A 17,770-nucleotide genomic window follows, 5' to 3' on the forward strand; every position below is an offset into this window, starting at 1 on the left:
CTGCTTTTCTGTGGCTAGGGCCACTCCTCTATGCCAGTCCAGTCATCCTAGTAGAACAGACATATCTCTTTGGGTCGGTGGTAGCCTGTCAGGGCAGGAAACTCAGGGACTCCTGGTCTGTGGGGTGCACCTCTAGGGGCAGGTCGGTGGAGACAATGATGTACTGCAGAACATCGCCTGGGGAAAGCTGGTCAGAGGATGTGGGGGAGAGCGGGGTACCAGGGAGCGCCTTGTGACGTGCGCCCACAGGAAGACCCGAAAGTAGATGTTCCTGCTATGAAATATTCACCGGCTCTTGGTGGTCAAACCAGCGATTGTTGCCCATCCACTGGCTCCCTGTGCTCTACGATTCCAGGTGGTGCAACCAAAGGGTGTGTGGGCTAAGAGCTGCTTGTGCCCTGGCACAGAATCACCAAGGTGGCCTCAAAGGCTCCCCCAAAAGGACTCCTCAAAAAACAGTTGGGGCAGAAATTGGGTGGAGCATTTTTAAGGGAAGCTTGCAGCAAAGATGTTGTTCGATGGAGCTGGCTAAATTTGAGTTTCTCATCAGGGCAGGCACTTCAGCTGGGGTACCGGTGATTGGAGGCCGTGTGACAGGCCCACCAGTTTCTGAGTCCCGATGCTGGGCAGCCCGCTCAGCCCACTGGACTGATGAAGTGGTGCTTACGAAGCCTCTTGCTGGCCTTGTGGAAAGCAGGGCAGTGTGGTGGGAGAAGTCGTGACAGTGTCAGAGGGAGTCATGGCGGGGATTGCGGTGTGGAAGGGGGAGAACTGGAGGCAGATGCAGTGGATGTGTGACCAACAATGGTCAGGAAGGGAAACCCGGGTGTACCTGGGGCCAGCAGGGGGCCAGCAGAGTCAAGTGTCAAAACCAGACGGCGGGCCCCAAGAGGAGCCTCTTACGCTAAGCCCCACGTCACCAAACTGACTCTTGACTTCATTAGATTTTCGACTCTCCTGGAAACAGAATCTTAACCCACTGGATCAGGAATCCCCCAATCAGCACTAGATAGGTGTTCCACATCGTAGACTCCTGCTGTCCCGTGAGGAAAGTAACCTTGCAATAAGCCAGCCACCTTCCCGCCTGCTGTGACTTCTTTTCCTTCTCCCTTCTGCCTTTCAAAGTCTTTCATTCCGTACAGCTCCTTGGAGCTGCTTTCTATCTGCTAGATTGGATGCCTCTGGGTGCAGGAATTGGTGAATAAAGCAATGGAGTTCTTTAGACTTACACAGTTGCATTTTGTTTCTTAACGGCTTGGTGGCAGCAGTGGGATTGGAAGGAGACTTCTCATGGCTTCGGGGATGAGAAACACATGCATTGGTACCCATGAAGCCTTTGGATTCTCCATCTTTTTTGCTGTCTCTGAGGGCTGTGGGTAAGTGTCTCGTGCATCTCAGCTCCACTCTCCCTGCATTGAGCTCCTGAGCTAAGTGACTTTCCAGGCCCAGGTTAACGGGCCAGTGTAGTCTGACAGGATGCTCTAGCAGAGCATCTGTCTCAGCCCTGGGTTCGTCCACAGTGCCAGTCAGAGTCTTAGCAGGCAGCTGGAGCTGGCATATGGTTCCCTGGGACGCTGAGTCTCTAGCCCTTGGTTAGTCCACAGTCCCAAATTTGGTGGGGTCTGCTGGTTCTGCCTGCAGTCCCAACTGTTAGGGTCTGCTGGTTCCGTGCGTAGTTCTGGCCAGGGGAGAGGGTGGCACAGACGTGTGCCATATCCACACCCGGTCCTTGAAAACTTCCCACATGCATTTGACACGCATTTTTCTCTCCTTTGACTGGATGCAGATGTCGATAAGTTCTGAGGAAATGGCAAAGGCACAGTGCGGAGGAATTCTGGGACCCTGCGTGACTACTTGGAAGAGTGCTGTCCCCTCCACCTGAACACCACCCGGCACTACCAGAAATGAGAGGCGTCCGGTGATCGTGGATTGGAAGCCTCCATGTTGCTAAGATGTCAACTTCTTCAAAGAAATGAGCCAATTAAATGCAGTCCTTATCAAAATCCCAATGACATTTTGTGCTGAAAAACACCCATCCTAAAACTCGTATGGAATCTCAAGTATGCCCAGATGTCTAAAATAGTCTTGAAAGGAAGTACTAATTTGGAGGACTCTCTTTTTACTGATTTAAAACTTGCTACAAACCTACAATATCAAAACAGCATTGTAATGGCGTGAAGACAGACACATAGACAATCGGAACAGAATAGAGAGCCCAGAAATAAGATTGCCAAGGTTATTCAACAGTGGGAAAACAGTCTTTTCAACAAGTGGTTCCTGAAAAAGTGGATATCTTCATGCAAAAAATAAACTTGGATTCTTGCCTCACACCAGATATAAAACTTAATTCTCAATGGATCATGATCCAAATGTAAGAGCTGAAACTCTTTGAAGAAAACATAGGAGAAAAGTTTCCACAATAGGATTTGGCAATGATTTCATGGATACGACACTCAAGGCATGGGCAATAAAAAAAAGAGTACACATGCCAAAATTCATGAATATTAAAACTTTTCTGCCTCTGAAGACAATATCAACAGAGTAAAAACACAACCCATGCAGCATGGGAGGCCATATTTGCAAATGATCTATCTGACAAGGGCTGAATATCCAGAATAGATATAGAACTTCTAAAATTAACAACAACAAAACAAACAACCCAAATCAAAAACGAGCCAGGTACTTGAATAGACTTTTCCTCCAAGAAGATACGCAAATGGTCAACAAGCATATAAAAAGATGCTTATCGTGACTAATCACTGGGGAAATGTAAGTCAAAATCTCAGTGAGACACCACCTCACCTCCATGTGACGGCACTCCAAAAAATAGACAGTGAAGAAAGGACTCAAACAAATGTTGGCAAAGATGTGGAGAAATTGGACGCAGGTACACTGTGGCTGGAATGTAAAACGGTATAGTTGCTGTGGAAATCAGCATGGCAGTTCCGTAAAACAATTAAAAATTAGAATCACTGAGTGTCCCCTCAATTGTACTTTGGGATATATACACAGCACAGCTGAAAGCTTGGTCTCAAAGACATATTTGAACACCCATGTTCATGGCATCATTGTTCATGATCGCTGAAATGTGGAACAACCCAAGGATCCATCCAGGGGTGAATGGAGAAGCAACATGGGCATATCGACACACAACTGCATATTATTCATCCTCAAAAACTAAGGATATTCTGAGATATGATACAACATGGATGAACCTTTAGGACAATCAACCAGTCCCAAAAATACAGGCCTTGTGTGACTCCACTTATATGAAATTCCTGAAATGGCCAGATTCAGAGAGACGGACAGCAGATGCAGTGGTCAGGGGTGGGAGCAGAGGAATGGGAGCGACCGATGAGTGGGGACAAGGCTTCAGTTCTGTGGGGTGACAAGAGTTGTGAAGATGCATTGTGCTGATGGCTGCACCACCGTATGACTTTGGTCAACACACTGAAGATGCGCTTAATGAAATTAATGTGCTTAATGATGTGTACACAGAAAAATGGTCAAGACGGTAAGTTTTACATTGTGTGTATTTTCAGCGAATAAAAATAGATTTTCTGTTAAAAGTGCAAATACAAAGAAATGAGCAGAGTATGATTTAGTGTTGCCATTCGTGCTCTTCCATTCTGACCCTGGTGTTTGTCTCAGCCCTTGTACCTGAGACAACTTTGATCAGACAAATGCTTTCATTCTGGGCCTAAGAGAACCTTGAAATCAGAATTAAACAAATCTCTTCAAAATTTTTGTTACAATGTATATTTCAGAGAAAACTAATAAGAAGACATTTTTAATATTAAATTTAAGCTTGTTTTATATCAGTTTCAGGTCTACATCAGAATGATTCAATATGTGTGTATATTGTGAAATGATCACTATAAGAAGTCTGGTTGACGTCTATCATCAAGAGTTACAAATGTTTTTCTCGTAACGAGAACATCTAAGATTTACGCTATTAGCAACTGTCAAAATGCAATATAGTATTATTAATTCCTTGGCTGCTATAAAATAAGCACCATAAAACAATTCCAGTGTATCCATTTTATTATTAATTCACTGAATCTATTTTTTCTGAGAATCAATTAATTTTTAGGCAAATGACTGAATTTGTTTTAATCTACATCATAATATACTCACTACAGGTTCTGACATTTTAAGTTTTGTTTAGGTGTTATTCTTTCTAGTAAGTTAACATTCCTGAATCTTATCAGTCATATCAAAATATATTCTGATGTATTTCTTCTTCCGTCAATAGTTAGTCAATGATAAAGTTGACCGTGTGCCATTTTAACCATTATCAGTTTTGTATGCTGAGGGTGATTTTACCCAGTAATAGACACCGTGTAGGTTTGAAGTCTCCTTGGAGGATAAGCAGTGGGGGGAGGTCAAAGCATGGTACTTGTTTCATTTGCTGAGGGTCCATTTTGACTTTGCTCTTACAAAACGTGTTCTTTGTCCATTTGGGAATCTGAAGCCCAGAAAGTTGGAGGGACTGGCCCAGACCTCAGGAGGGGGTCAGAATCCAGAAGATCAGGCAGGGCTCTGGCTTCCTTGGCCAGGGCTCAACCCCTTCCCTTCGGGTTTTCTTTGGAAACAGGGACCTCATGGTCCTAGGGGAGCCCTGCCCACCCCTGTACACGTGGGGTCATCTTCCTATTCGCATCCAATCATGCACAGGCACACTCACACCGATTTCTCCTGTGTGGACCATGCAGGGACCCCAGGAAAGAGCAGACACCAGGGAAGTGACAAGAGGCCGAGGAAAAGGCGGTCGGAGGCAGCTCTGCCATGAACAGTAGCATCCATCCTCCTGGCTACATGCCCAGAAGGCCCAAGACAGACCGAAGAATCCCTAAGGTTTCTAGGTGTGTACCTGTTCCAAGGACATCCCTGGCCCAGCCTGGAGGGCACAGGACTGGGGAGCTGGAGTCCACTTCTGTGGGCACCTGCTACTCTGAGGAGCCGTTCTCCTCTTGTGTAGACATTGGGTAGAGGAGAGAAGACCTTGGTGTCCTCCAGTGTCAAGTGGAGTGCGTCCAGCGGGTGACTCCCTGGGTTCCGTATGATGCTCACGAAGGTTCTGTGGCCCTTGGTTCTCCATCGATGACGCCCTGTGCTCTGAGCACCTGAGAAAATGCTTTCCCACCTGCTGGAGATCCTTTAGAACAGAGAGAGGTTTGGGGGTTCGGGTGGATGAGAACTTGGGATAAGGAAGAACATGCCAGAGCACTGTGAACTAAGGCCAGAGTCCAGGGACAAGACCAGTCCTTGTTGGACTCCCGAGGTCCTCACTTGGCTGGAGAGGAGAATCATTGCCTTGGTTGAGGTCAGGATGCCTCCTGAGAAAAAAGGACACCCAAGTGGAGGGACAGAAAGATGAGGGAGAGGGAGGCTCCTGAGGTTCCTCCCACGGCCTGGAAGCCTGCAGGTCCTGCTCCTTTACCCCTGGGACAGTGGGGAGCCTCTGCCTTGAGGACGCCCAAAGAGACTTCCTGTGTGGTGGCTTCTGCCAGGGCTGCAGTGCTGGTGCTGGCCACCAGGGGGCAGGCAGCCTCCAGCGTCAGTGGTGCCCAAGGAGGTTGAGTTTTCACTGTTGTCACTTCTATTGGGATGTAATTGCCACACAGCACTGCCTAAGCTAACACTGCTGTGTGGTACATTTCAAAATTGCTAAGAACCAAGAAGCTAAACTTCTCATCACAAGCAAACACTTACTTTTCTGTTTTCGGTGACGGATGTTAAGTGAACTGGTGGTGTCATTGCGCAGGCTGTGTGCATCCAGTCCCTGTGCTGACTTCTTAAACTTACACGGCGCCCACTCAGCCTGCCTCAGCTGCTGGAGCAGCGAATAGCCGTGCAGAGGCCTTTCCGGCTGTGCCCCGCCTCAGAGAGAACTCACTCCTCCTGGTACTAGCGGTCCTCTCCACAGTCTGACTTGGTGAAGAGCAGGAGGAGGGGACACGAGTTTCACAATTCTTCACTCAGCGACTGTGCACCGAGCACTCACCCTGTGCCAGGTGCTCAGGTGGGTGTAAGTGCAGGGCTGACAGTGACTGAGTGGTCCCTGCCGGTCAGGAGCTCACACTCTGGAGGGGACAAGGCCAAAGGCCTGAAAGCAAAGACATGAGAGGGGAAAGAGCCAGCGCTGAGAGGACATTCAGGGCCCTGTGAGGGAGGGCCAGGGGTCACCGGGTGGGGGTCTGAAAGGCCTCACTGTGGTGACATTTCCTGGGACCAGAATGACAAGAGGGAGCCAGCCCTGCACAAGTCTGGGAGCGGCGTGTCAGGGAGAAGGGACCCCTGCTGTAGACGCTCATGGGCAGAAGGGGGTTTGGCCAGAGGATGTGAGAAAGATGGCCAGTGTGGCTGGAGGGAGCCTGGGGGAAAGAGGAGACGGAGGAGGGCAGGGCCAGATCGTGGGGCCTGAAATCACGGTTCCAGTGCCTTGCATCTGTAAACGGCAAATGCCTCATATCTCACAATTTTTGTGGTTGAGGAATCAGACAGAGATTAGCTTGGTTCTTTTGCTCAAGATGCCTCAAGGTCGCGGCCGCGGCCTCAAGTGATGCTCGACTGGCAGAGGATTTCCTCTCAGGTTCACTCAAAGGAGTCGAGGTGCACTTTGGACTCAGAGCATGGGTTCCTTTCTGTCTGTTGGCCTGGGCGCTGCCTCGGTTCTCTCCCATGTGGGCCTCTGTGTATGGCAGCTCAAAACGTGTGTGCTTGATTCCACAGCTCAGGGACAGGAGAGAGAGAGAGACACGGGAAAGAGAGAGAGACGGAACTTAAGAGAGGGAATAAGAAAGAAGTGAGAGACTTTCTTTGTTTAAAATTTAGACATGACACTCGTCCACATTGGCTGTGTTCTATTGGCGAGAGCCAGTCACTAAGCACTCAGTGGTCACACAGGAATCTGTGAGGGATGTGTGTACCACGGGTGGGGATCTCTGGGAGCCAGGGTGAAGGCTGCCCACCTCACAGATCAAGATGAGGCTCTTGGGTCTCTTTCTAAACAGAAGAGGAAACAATGGAGAGGTTTGAATCCAGAGGATGACAGTGTCTGGATTTCATTCATCAACCCTCTCCTTGTGCTGACATTGAAATGAGGCCAAGAGAGGAAGTGCCTGTTGCAATAGCGCATTGCTGAACCCAGGCCTGGTTTGAGTGGTGTTCATGCTACATCCCTTCTCGTAATTCTTCCATCTCTTTGTTTGTGCATTCCTTGCACTTGACACCACCTCACAGGTGGTATGGATATTATTTCATATACACCTGATGATGTCCCTAGCAAGTAGATTCTAGGCGGATTCCCCTTGTGCAGGTTTGGAGACTGGGGAGGCCCTGAGAGGCACAATGAGTTTTCCAGGACAGAGAGCTGGTAAGATAAAGGAGGTCTGAATTCTGCTCCGCCTCCTCAAAGCTGGGACCCTCATCACATTCCCAGGGAGCTGTGGCTGGGGCTGTGGAAGCTCCTCATGTAGAGTTAAGAAGAAGACATGGGGGTGGTTTGGGTAGGTCCGATTACAGGAAGCAGCCCAGGTAATGGAATCTTGAAAAAGTGACCTCACTTCCTTGGCGATAGACCCCAACAGATTTAGAACTCTGGTAACCAGGCAGTTAATTCTAGAGACAGACCCCTAGCCAGTTCATCTGACTGGCGACACTTCAGAGTACAACATGTTTACTTGTTGTGTACCAGTTTTCAGAGGCTCTAGGCTCAGGAAAACCCAGAGTGTGAGACTGTTGTGTTGTTGTGGACATCGGATCAAGCCTCATGGCCAATTTGGCAGGAGGTACCCAAAGGTAATGTGGGGCAGCCCAGGGCAGCCCACTGTAGGGCAGGACACAACTCGGATCCCACCTGAGCAGCCCCATAGCCCTTGCACCTTGTGTGAGGGTTTGTGTGTGAGTGTCGGTGTGTGTGTGTACGCGTGGGTGCTGTGCGGGAAGGCAGCAGGTGAGGAGTGGGTCCCTCCTGGGCAGGAGGAGAGTGTTATGTGCTGTCAGCCAGGTGAGTCTGTCATATTGATACCCCGGGGCTTGGCTGGCAGCCTGAGCAGCTGGGTGCTGGGATCAAGCTGCTCTGCCCTTGTGTTAATCCTGAGCCGTAGAAGTTTCATCTAGTTCCCTCCCTGGTCAGATGTCTGTGCAGACATCCCTCTGTGCCTGAATTAGGGAACAGAATTCCTCATGGGGGTGTCCCCCTGTGGCGATGTGCAGGCAGGCCCCGGATGCCTCCTGGCCCGTCTGCCGGGCACTGTCTTTCCAGAATTCCACGCAGGAGACCTTTGAAGAGCTACATGATGGGTTCGACTTCTCTCCCTCCCTAGTCAAGGGGCAGGAGCAGCAGGCCGCCAGCAGCATCCTGTGCCGGTCTGAGGTGAGAGCAGGAGCAGAGGGTCTCCCCGCCCACCACCCCAAGATGTTCAGGTTGGGCCTGGAACCCAGGTCCGAATCTGAGGACACCCCTGGTGCCCTCACAGGGCTTTCCCACTGAGTGTCCTACGGCCTTACTCGCAAAGGAATCTGGGCCTCCTCTCCTCCCCAGCCAGCTGAGGGCTCGGGTGGAAAGACACTCTCCACATGTTTCTTGGAATCGTAGAGGAAAGGTTTACTGTTGTTGTCACTTCTCACGAGGCCATGAGGACCTTGGCATTTTGCTCCTGTTTTGATTGATGTAACTTCCCGGCTGGGAAGCTGTAGCACTCAGCGCCACTGTCCTTGCAGACCTGCTCCAAGCCTCACAAATCATCACACTTGCTAGGCTGATTACACACAAAGAGCATGGGCGTGGATTACAGGATTCTATACATTTCTCTGCACCTTGTCATCTCACAAAACACTTCAAATCAGAGCAGTTTGTTACGTGCTGTAAAACTGGTGAGTCTGTGATATTCACACCCCAGGCTGGCAAGCTGAGCAGGTGGGTGCTGGGGATCAAGCTCCTCTGCCCTTGTGTTAATCCCGAGCCTTAGAAGTTTCATCTAGTTCCCTCCCTGGTCAGATGACTGTGCAGATGTCCATCTGTGCCTGAACTAGGGAACAGAAATTCTCATGGGGGTGTCCCCCTATGGCGATGTCCAGCAGGCTCCTGATGCCTCCTGGCCCGTCTGCCGGGCATTGTCTTTCCAGAACTCCACTCAGGAGATCTTTGAAGAGTTATGCGTTGGGTTCGACTTCTCTCCCTCCCTAGTCAAGGAGCAGGAGCAGCAGGCCGCCAGCAGCATCCTGTGCCGGTCTGAGGTGAGAGCAGGAGCAGAAGGTCTTTACCCCCACCCCCGAAGATGTTCAGCGTGGGCCTGGAACCCAGCTCTGAATCTGAGCACACCCCTGGGGCCCTCACAGGGCTTTCCCAACGGAGTGTCCTACGGCCTTGCTCCTGAAGGAGTCTGGGCCTCCTCTCCTCCCGAGCCAGCTGTGGGGTAGGGTGGAAAGACACTCTTCACGTTTCTTGGAATCATAGAGGAAATGTTTAATGTTGTTATCACTTTTCACGAGGCCATGAGGACCTTAGCATTTTGCTCCTGTTTTGACTGATGTAACTTCCCGGCTGGGAAGCTGTAGCACTCAGGCCACTGTCCTTGCACACCTGCTCCAAGCCTCATGAAACATCACACTTGCTAGGCTGATTTACACATAAAGAGGATGGCGGTGGGATTACAGGATCCTATACATTTCTCTGCTACTTGTCATTGCACAGAACACGGCAACTCATTGTAGGCCGGTCAGGTCAGGAGCAGAGGCCTTAAGTGACTTCATCATGTTCCACAGAGAAGGACATTTTGCACAGTGATTCAGCCTTTCGATGCTGTTGGACCTTGACATGAGCCAGTTCTGTTGCCATTTTAGCAACACGTTGCAGGGCACATGTTACGTGTGTCCGAATGGACTCTGAGTTTTCTAGGTCTGCCATGACATAGAACCGCAGACTGGCAGAAGGTCACTAATCGTCTCTTTGCTCCTGTCTGTGGTGGGGATGTTCATTGATGACTCCCTGGGATAATGCTCTTACCTCAGGCTCTTAATGCACAGAGGTACAATTGTTCCTCAGGTCACAGAATGCCTTGAAGGTACTGAGTGTTTGTCATTCCCCTAAAAATCAAATTGTACTTTTAAGTCCAAAACCATTTTCAAGGCGGGCTCTCATCCCTCTTGCACAACTTCCTGAGGTGCTGGGAGGTTCTGGTCTGAGCTCCAGACCCTGATGCCCCTGGTGGTTCATGGTGACTCCACTGACTCTGTGTCCCTCCTTGTCCACGTGGTATGCCAAGGAACCCACCCTGTCCGTGGCTGAGGCCCGCACGATGCTGACCCTCAAGGCAGGCGCAGTGCAGAAGGTGGTAGGCTGCCTGCAACCATCTTTCCACGGCAGATCCATCTCCGTCACCACCTTCCCGTGTGTGTACCAGGCCTTCTACCCGACCCCACAGGTCCTGGACCAGCTGCTCCAGAGGTGAGTGCCCACCCCTCCACAGCACAGCGGGAGTCTCCCACCTAATAAACGTGTGCCTTGGGAACGTCCCCACACCTCTCTGAGCGTCACCTTGCTCATCCGAATAGTGGGGTGGTAAGAGGATGAACCTCACAGGGTCACTGAAGGAAATCACGGGAGAAACCATGGCAGGCGCTTGCTTGGTGCCGGACTCCACAGAAGGGGCTGCTGCTCATGCTGCGTGTCCTCACGCTTATAGCTTCCGTCCCCAGTGAGGAGACTCCCTGCCTCTCCCCTCGCTGGCCTGTGGCCTTCCTGAGTGTGGAAAAGTACATGAAAGCAAACTGTTTTCCTATTGGCAAGACAATTTAGCAACTCCTTCTAGCTGATCCTGGTCCTTGTCTTCGGTGCGGCCAGAGCAGTGGTCTCTGTGGGCAGCAGAGGAGACGCAGGCCCACTCAGAATTCTGGGAAGGCTCTGGTTGGGGTTCATTCATTCAATACTATATGTTAAGCTCGTACTACATTCATACCCTTTCCTACACACTAAGGATGTCCAATGAAGGAAGCAGACACTATCCCTGGGGCTCAATTCTAGCCTGAGAGCTAGATGCTCACTTCTGGGCATCATGAGTATTCATGCCCACAGGACATTAGATGTGACAGCTTCCTTGCCTCCTCTAGATAGGGACGCATCCTCTCATAGTCAGACCACGATGACAGACTTCAAGGACCAACTAAGACCATGAGTGGTGTTGGGTCCAGAGGGCGGGCCTCCTGCGTCCACAGAAGGGGCTAGGAGACCATGGGGACTGTGGCTATGGATGGACTGGCAGACCCTGGATCTCACACCTCTTGGGGTTTCTGTGGGAGGCCTGAGGTCTGCGGTCTTCCCTACAGGAGGAAATGAATCAAAGAGACCTGTTCATGGGGTGCCAGTCCCGCCATGGGAAGCAGAGGAGAGGCTGGGCTGAATCAGCCACTGAGAGACTCCTCGCTTCCACAGTTCCCTCTCCCTCTCCCTGCCCTCTGCACATGCACCTCTCCTAAGCACCGCCACTGGGGCCCAGAACAGTAGGTGATGAGCAGCCTGGTCACAAATCTGCCTCCAACCTCAGTCCTGATGCTCGAGCATGGAGGATGGGGCAGGCTATGTCCAGGCCCTTTGGGAAAAGAGTGTCGGGTGGAAGACCAGACTCACACAGGCTCTCTGTTAGATTGGCTGATGACCAGGCCTTCCAGTGCAAGGACAGCCACCCAGGGATTGGAGTGGCTGGTCCACCCTCTGGGGCTCAGGCACAGAGAAGGTGCTGTGGGAACACAGTGTGGAACAGCAGGCCAGGCCTGTGACTCTCTTCACACATGCCTCTCCCCAGTGCCCTCTCTCCCATCTGGGGCCCCCGGCCTCAGGAGAACTCCCAGGATATGTGGCAGATGCTGCGCCACTCCAGGATCAACCTGACGTTGGCGTATCTCCAGGACCTCTTGCCTGGCTCAGTCCTCAAGCACCAGGCCACCCCTCTTCTCATCCAGGTGGACCTTTTCCAGGCCACTGAGTTGGAGACAGAGGGTAAGGGAGACCGTAGGCTTGGAAGACTACCCCAGTGGGTGGGTCACGACTGGGGATTCATTTAAAGACAGTGGAATCTTTCCTGTTTGGGGAAGGGCACATGGAAAGCAACTTATGTAGCTGACCCTTTCTCTTTCTCCAGCTCCTGCCCCAGCTCCAGCACTTCTGCCAGGTGCAGAGGCAGAAAAGGGGCCACATCTGGAGCTGGACGGAACTCCAGTTCTATTTCTGCCATCACTTCTAGCGCTGGAACCGGCAGCAGCGCCCTCAGCTGCTCCAGACCCCGAGCGAGTGCCATCAGCAGCCCCAGCCCAAGTGCCAGGTCCTGAACTGGACTCAACGGGACCAAGGGGTCTGCTGGGATTTCCACCTCAGGCTCCAGTAACAGCCGCAGAATCAGCTCCGGTTCCAGAGGCTTCCCACCCCTGTCGAGTGACCGGGAAGAAGCAGCCCGATGGGAAGCCTAGCCTCATGGCCTTCTCCCCAAGGGACGTGGCAGAACAGCTGACGGCCATTGACGCGGTGAGCACCCGGGCTCTCAGGGCGGGGTGGGGCAGGCCACCCCTATGCCATCAGCTGGCCCAGACCTGCTTTTCCCTGTGGCGGCTCCTGTGACCTGGGTCCCAATCCCAGCTCCACCACTTCCCAACCATGGGATCTGGGCAACTCCCCAGCCTTCGTGTTCCACCCTCACACTGTACAGATGGGGACCAAGAGGCCCTGCTGGACAGAGGGGCTGAGCACATGGAGTGAAGTAGAACACAGAGGAAGCCTGGTGGGGCCTGGCCCGAGAGGTCGGGGAGGAGAACTCACTGTGTGCAGCCAGGAATTCAGGCGGCCCAGCCATCTGCTCGGGATGCTCAGCAGCCTCAGCATTTGTGAGGCACCAGACGTGTACTTCACTAAAAGGGAGACAACCTGACAAAGCCAGTGGGTGTAGCTGGCACAGGGGAATGTGCAGCGGAATGGGGCCTGGGACCAAGGATGCTCAGGATGCAGGGAGATGCCCCCTTGGGAGGAGCCAAGCGGAGCAGCCCTCTGGAGCTTGCAGTTTGTGGGGGTGGGCTGTGTGTAAATGCTCCTGTCCTTTCCCCACCAGTCTGGAGTCCCGGGTCCTCCTGTGCTGGGTGCTCTCAGTGGAAGAACAATGAAAGCGAGGGGCTCCCACCACGCTGAGAACACATCCTCAGCTTCCTGAGCCCCTCCTTAGACCGGGGATTCCTGCTTGGACACTCAGCTGGGCCGTGGCAGGGCTGAGTGACACTCCCCCTCCTCCCCAGGAAGTGTTCAAGAACGTCGAGCCCTCTGAGTGTCTGGGCTCCACCTGGGGCAAAAGAAACCGGCCCGGACATGAGAACGTGGCACCCACCGTCTGGGCCACAGTGGTGCAGTTCAACAGAGTAGTAAAGTGTGTCATGACGTCCTGCCTTGCGGACCCAAACGTGACGGCCCGGGGCAGGGCCAAGGTTCTGGAGCGGTGGATCGAGGTGGCCAGGGTAGGCGGGGGGAGACCCTCTCCAGAGCCGTGGAACTGCCCCTTCTCCTTGATCAGCTCTCAGGACTGAAGGCTGCACTCTAAGCCCCTGCACAGTCGCTAGGTCCTTCCTGTCAAGGGCACACTGACCTTGACTCGCATGTCCCAGTGGTGGGATGCTCACTTCCTCCCTGGCTCCTTCCTACTTTGAGCGAAATTCCTCCTCCTGGAAGTGTTACTCTTTGGTCCACCTGTGCCCACCCTGGCGCCCTGGCCAACTGTCCCACTCAGGAGGGGAGAGTGGAAGGGAGGGGGACTGAAGCCAGATCAGACAGGGCTCCTGCTCCCCCTCCCAGCTCCTCCTCTCCCTCCTCAGGAGTGCCGAGCCTTGAGGAACATCTCCTCCCTGCACGCAGTCCTCTCGGCTCTGCAGAGCGTGCCCATACACAGACTGAAGAAGACCTGGGGGAAGGTGTCCAGGTGCGGAGGCCTCTCCACAGGAGGACCAGGGGGAGGAGGGAGCTCCCACGTGTCTGCCATTGCCCTCTCGTCGGCTGGAGCTTCCTGGGTGGCAGTAAGCCCTGGGCACAGGGCCTGGCTGGGTGTGCAGTGTCCCAGATCCTCACTGGCAACTTAGGCCCCCAGTTCTGCTTCAGGAATCAGGTTCCCTGGATGTCACATAGTAGGTTGAACCAAAGTGGAGATTTTCAAGTGTTTGCCATACAGCAGCAGAACTCTGTGCCCAGTGGAAAACCAAACTGGTCAAAATACAGCTGCTGCATAGAAAAGGGAGTGGCAGCCCCAGGTGACCAACATGAGAGCCCCCTCTGCAGTCCCATGGTGACGTCAGTGCTCAGAGGACCCCCACGAAAATCCTCATTCGGGCAGTTTGGATTTTCCAGATTCTCATAGAGAAGGGACTTGCACTTATGCCCCCTGCCCCATTGTTCCTGAGTTTCTCCTTCCTCCTTTCCCCCCTCAGGAAGAGCTGCCGAAAATTTAAAAAGCTCTGTGATGAGGACAACTCCCTTAGCTGGGAGCTGCTCATCAAGGTAGAGTGGAGGCTGGCATGTGGAGGGAGAGGCGGGGTGTGTGGAAGGGGGACGGGGCAGGATGTGGACGGTCATTTCTCACTTGGAGTTTCTGTGTACAATTCCAGTCTTCCCTGGATGAACAGGAAGATGGGGTATGTTTGTTCCATGGGCAGGTGGGGGAGGTGTTTGTGGGGTGGGAAGCCCCGGTCATGGCAGGAAGTGGGGGTGTCTGGGCTGATCCCGGAGGGGATGCTGAGCTGGCCGGTGGAGCAGGGGCTGCCTTCCATTTTGGTCCACGCTGTCAGCACTTAGATTCTTCCAGGCTGTTGCGTGCATGGGGTGGACGGGCGTATGTTCCTTCCGTGAACCAGCTCAGTGTGTCTTTAGGAAGCCAGGCCCCCACTGCTCCTTCTGTCTTCACCACTTCTCCACGAGGAGGGCACCCTGCCTGCCCTCGGGATGGGCACTGCCAGGCATTCCCCCAGGCCAGGTGGACAAATGGGCTGCCCAGCCTTGACTCTGAATGACTGGAGCATGACAGATGTTTGTGCATGTGTGACTCCCCACTGGCCCTACCACGGTCCCTGCTAGTCTGTCCCTGTCAGGAACACTCACCTGGGTCCTAGTCAGCAGTAACTGGTGCCCAGGTGGCTTATGGGAAGTGTCCAGGAAACTGGTGGTGCTCAGTGGATCTTTCCTGAGTGGACCTCATAGGCTCCACATGAAAGAGAAACCGAAGTGTCCTCTCAGCCCCGCCCCACCCTTTCACGCCGGGTGGGGTGAGAGCCAGAACCATGTAGACCGTCACTGACGCTGAGTCCTCAGGAGCCCCTGCGAGGTAGGGGGAGTTGTCACACTTTCCAGATGAGGAGGCTGACTCAAGGAGGACAGGCCTTCGGCCCAAGGTCACACAGCGAGAGTGTTGGAGCTAGGGTTGTTCTAGAATCAGAGTGTGCTGGAGGATGGAGTAGCATGGGTACCAGCTGACTTGGTTCAGACGTCCAGGGCTGAGGTCAGAGGGGCTGAGGAGAAGTGGGGTGAGGGGAGGATGGCCTCCTTGACCCTGTCCTCAGTCCTGGCAGAAGCAGCCCTCCAAGTTTGCCACCCTGCTGAGGACCCTGCAGAGAGGCCGGAAGAGGCAGCAGCAGAAGGTGAGTGCGCCTGTGGGGAGGGGCTCCAAGGTCAGAGGAGGGGACTCTGCCCTCCCAGCTGGGGGCTCCAATCCAGAGAGGGGGCCTTCCTCCTGCAGCCCTCCTCCTGTTGCCGCAGAGCCTGACACCCGCCCTTAGAAGTGACCAGGAGGAGGGCCTGGGGAGCTGCAGCAGGGTGGGTCGGGAGAGTGGAGGGGCCAAGGATTAAAGGCCCTGTGACCAGCCAAAAGCAGGCCCTGGGAGGTGACCAGGAGGAGTCTGGTGTTCTTGGAGGGTGAGGGGTGGGGATTGAGGGCCGGCTATAAAGGGTTTGAGGCTGCTCCGTGTGGGGACCCTGGGCTGGGCCAGGAGGCTGAGCATGAGGAGTTTTCAGGGGAGGGTCATGGGGACACCTGAGACCAGGGCCTCATCCCATCTAATCCCAATGGCACAGGGCATCGTCCCCTTCCTGGGCACCATGCTAACTGACCTGATCATGCTGGACACTGCCATGGAGGATTACGTAAATGTGAGTGAGGCCGGGGGCCAGAAGGGGATGACCAGGTTGGGACTTGGGAAGACACAGTCCCAGTACCAAGACCTGAGTGGTCAGAATGTGGTAACTTCCTGTCGTGACAGCCTCCCAGGCTCCCCTGTGTGCTGGGACAGTGTGCCCCTCTTAGGGATGAGGGAACGAAGGCTCCACGTGGAGCCCGTTCCGGGTCCCCAGGCTGGCGAAGCAGCAGAGCTGCCCGCCTGCAGAGCCGCATGGGCTTTGTTGGAGGCGAGAGAGAAGTCGGCCTCCAAGTCAGGCAGCACATTGCTGGAGCTGTCCCTTCCTGCCTGAGGACTCAGCCTCCCTGTCCGTCATCAGAGGGGCTTGGGCTACAGGGTCTTTGAGTGTCGGCCCCCATGTCCTCCCTTCTCTGGAGCCCAGAGCCTGGCCTGGGTCCAAGTCCTGTTTTCTGTCAGGCCCAGCCCCCTCCTAGACCTGGAGCTGGGCACCATGAAAAGGGGTGTGCACGGGGGCTGGTCATAGCTAGGGGGCTCGTTCTGATGGACTTTTGCTGTCTGCCTTCCAGGGCAATGAGATCAACCACGAGAAAAAGAAAAAGGTGAGCAGCTGTGGCCTTCCATGTCAGGGAGGAGAGGGGCGTGGAAACCAGAGACGCCCCTGGGAGGAACTCTCCTGGGCACCGCCCGCTGCATCTTACATTTACTGAGAGTGTTGGATGACAGAGAATCAGGAGACCCATCCAGTGGGAGGGTGGGGGCAGCGGTGGGCATCAAGCAAAACTTCCTGCGGGAGGGGCTTCTACCCACCACTGAGAACAGGTAGGTCCTGCGTGGAATTGGAGGGAAGGAGGGTCCCATGTGAGCAAGGACCCAGGACCAGCCCCTTGCCCCACTCCTCACCCCCTGAAGACCCTGCAGCATCCCCAGCAGGCTCTGTCTGCATCCTCTCCTCCCTCTGGTGCCAGGAGCACAAAGTGATGATGGAGATCGTGCAGCTCCAGGAGGCTGCAGAGAATTACAACCTAGAGCCCCAGGAGCGATTCAGGGCCTGGTTCTGGGACATGGAGCAGCTCAGTGAGGACCAGAGGTGAGGCTGGACAGGACATGGGGAGGAACAGGTGCACTCTCCCTGCTGGCCAGTCCGGAGAGCCTGAGTCCATGACTCCCTTGTCAGCCCTGACCTGTCGCATGGCGATGGCTGGGGAAGCTGGGCTCCAGCTGCTGGGCAGATGCCGGGAAGGACACCAGGGCTGCGGATTGTGGGAGGCTCACAGGTGCCACTCTATCCTGTAGCTACAGCCTGTCCTGCCAGCTGGAGCCCCGGTGCTAGTTGGCCAGCAAATCTCTCCAGGCCCAGAGAGCATGGCCATCATGAAGCTGAGGAGAGAGTGAGCGTCCCGTTGTCGTATGACCTCTTGCTTAGCAGCAGGGGCCCAGCTGGGGCACTCAGGGTGCAAGGGCCCCACCGCCTGCCACCCCTTCCTGAGGCCAATTTCCATCTCTGTAGGGGTGAGAATCACTGCTTGTAAATAGTTCATGCCAGATTTGCAGACTGTTGTATTAAAGTCCTGTTTCTCTTAGAGCCTGGGAGTGGTGGTTCTTTCACATTCTGTGC

At 53.8% G+C, this 17,770-nt stretch overlaps 1 protein-coding gene across 5 annotated transcripts; it reads left to right on the top strand.

Moving 5' to 3' along the window:
* The first annotated feature begins 1,253 nt into the window (after window positions 1-1,253).
* On the top strand, window positions 1,254-17,737 carry LOC138919079 (ral guanine nucleotide dissociation stimulator-like). 5 transcript variants are annotated; one of them, XM_070243113.1, is made up of 17 exons: window positions 1,254-1,376; window positions 1,787-3,514; window positions 4,716-4,865; window positions 8,270-8,380; window positions 9,133-9,243; window positions 10,272-10,453; window positions 11,808-12,001; window positions 12,144-12,523; window positions 13,282-13,497; window positions 13,852-13,955; window positions 14,458-14,527; window positions 14,635-14,661; window positions 15,583-15,660; window positions 16,094-16,168; window positions 16,722-16,754; window positions 17,121-17,242; window positions 17,449-17,737. In XM_070243113.1, exons 6-17 carry the CDS (start codon window positions 10,305-10,307, stop codon window positions 17,483-17,485), a joined length of 1,485 nt encoding a protein of 494 aa, XP_070099214.1. In that variant the 5' UTR covers window positions 1,254-1,376; window positions 1,787-3,514; window positions 4,716-4,865; window positions 8,270-8,380; window positions 9,133-9,243; window positions 10,272-10,304; the 3' UTR covers window positions 17,486-17,737. The 5 variants fall into 5 exon arrangements, with proteins under 5 accessions (XP_070099214.1, XP_070099212.1, XP_070099210.1 ...); XM_070243109.1 differs by lacking the exons at window positions 1,254-1,376; window positions 1,787-3,514; window positions 4,716-4,865 and adding an exon at window positions 7,549-7,803; XM_070243110.1 differs by lacking the exons at window positions 1,254-1,376; window positions 1,787-3,514; window positions 4,716-4,865; window positions 9,133-9,243 and adding an exon at window positions 7,550-7,803 and having other exon boundaries at window positions 15,592-15,660.
* The last annotated feature ends 33 nt before the right edge of the window (window positions 17,738-17,770 follow it).

This window comes from Equus caballus, chromosome 19, assembly GCF_041296265.1.
Source record: "Equus caballus isolate H_3958 breed thoroughbred chromosome 19, TB-T2T, whole genome shotgun sequence".
NCBI lineage: Eukaryota > Metazoa > Chordata > Mammalia > Perissodactyla > Equidae > Equus > Equus caballus.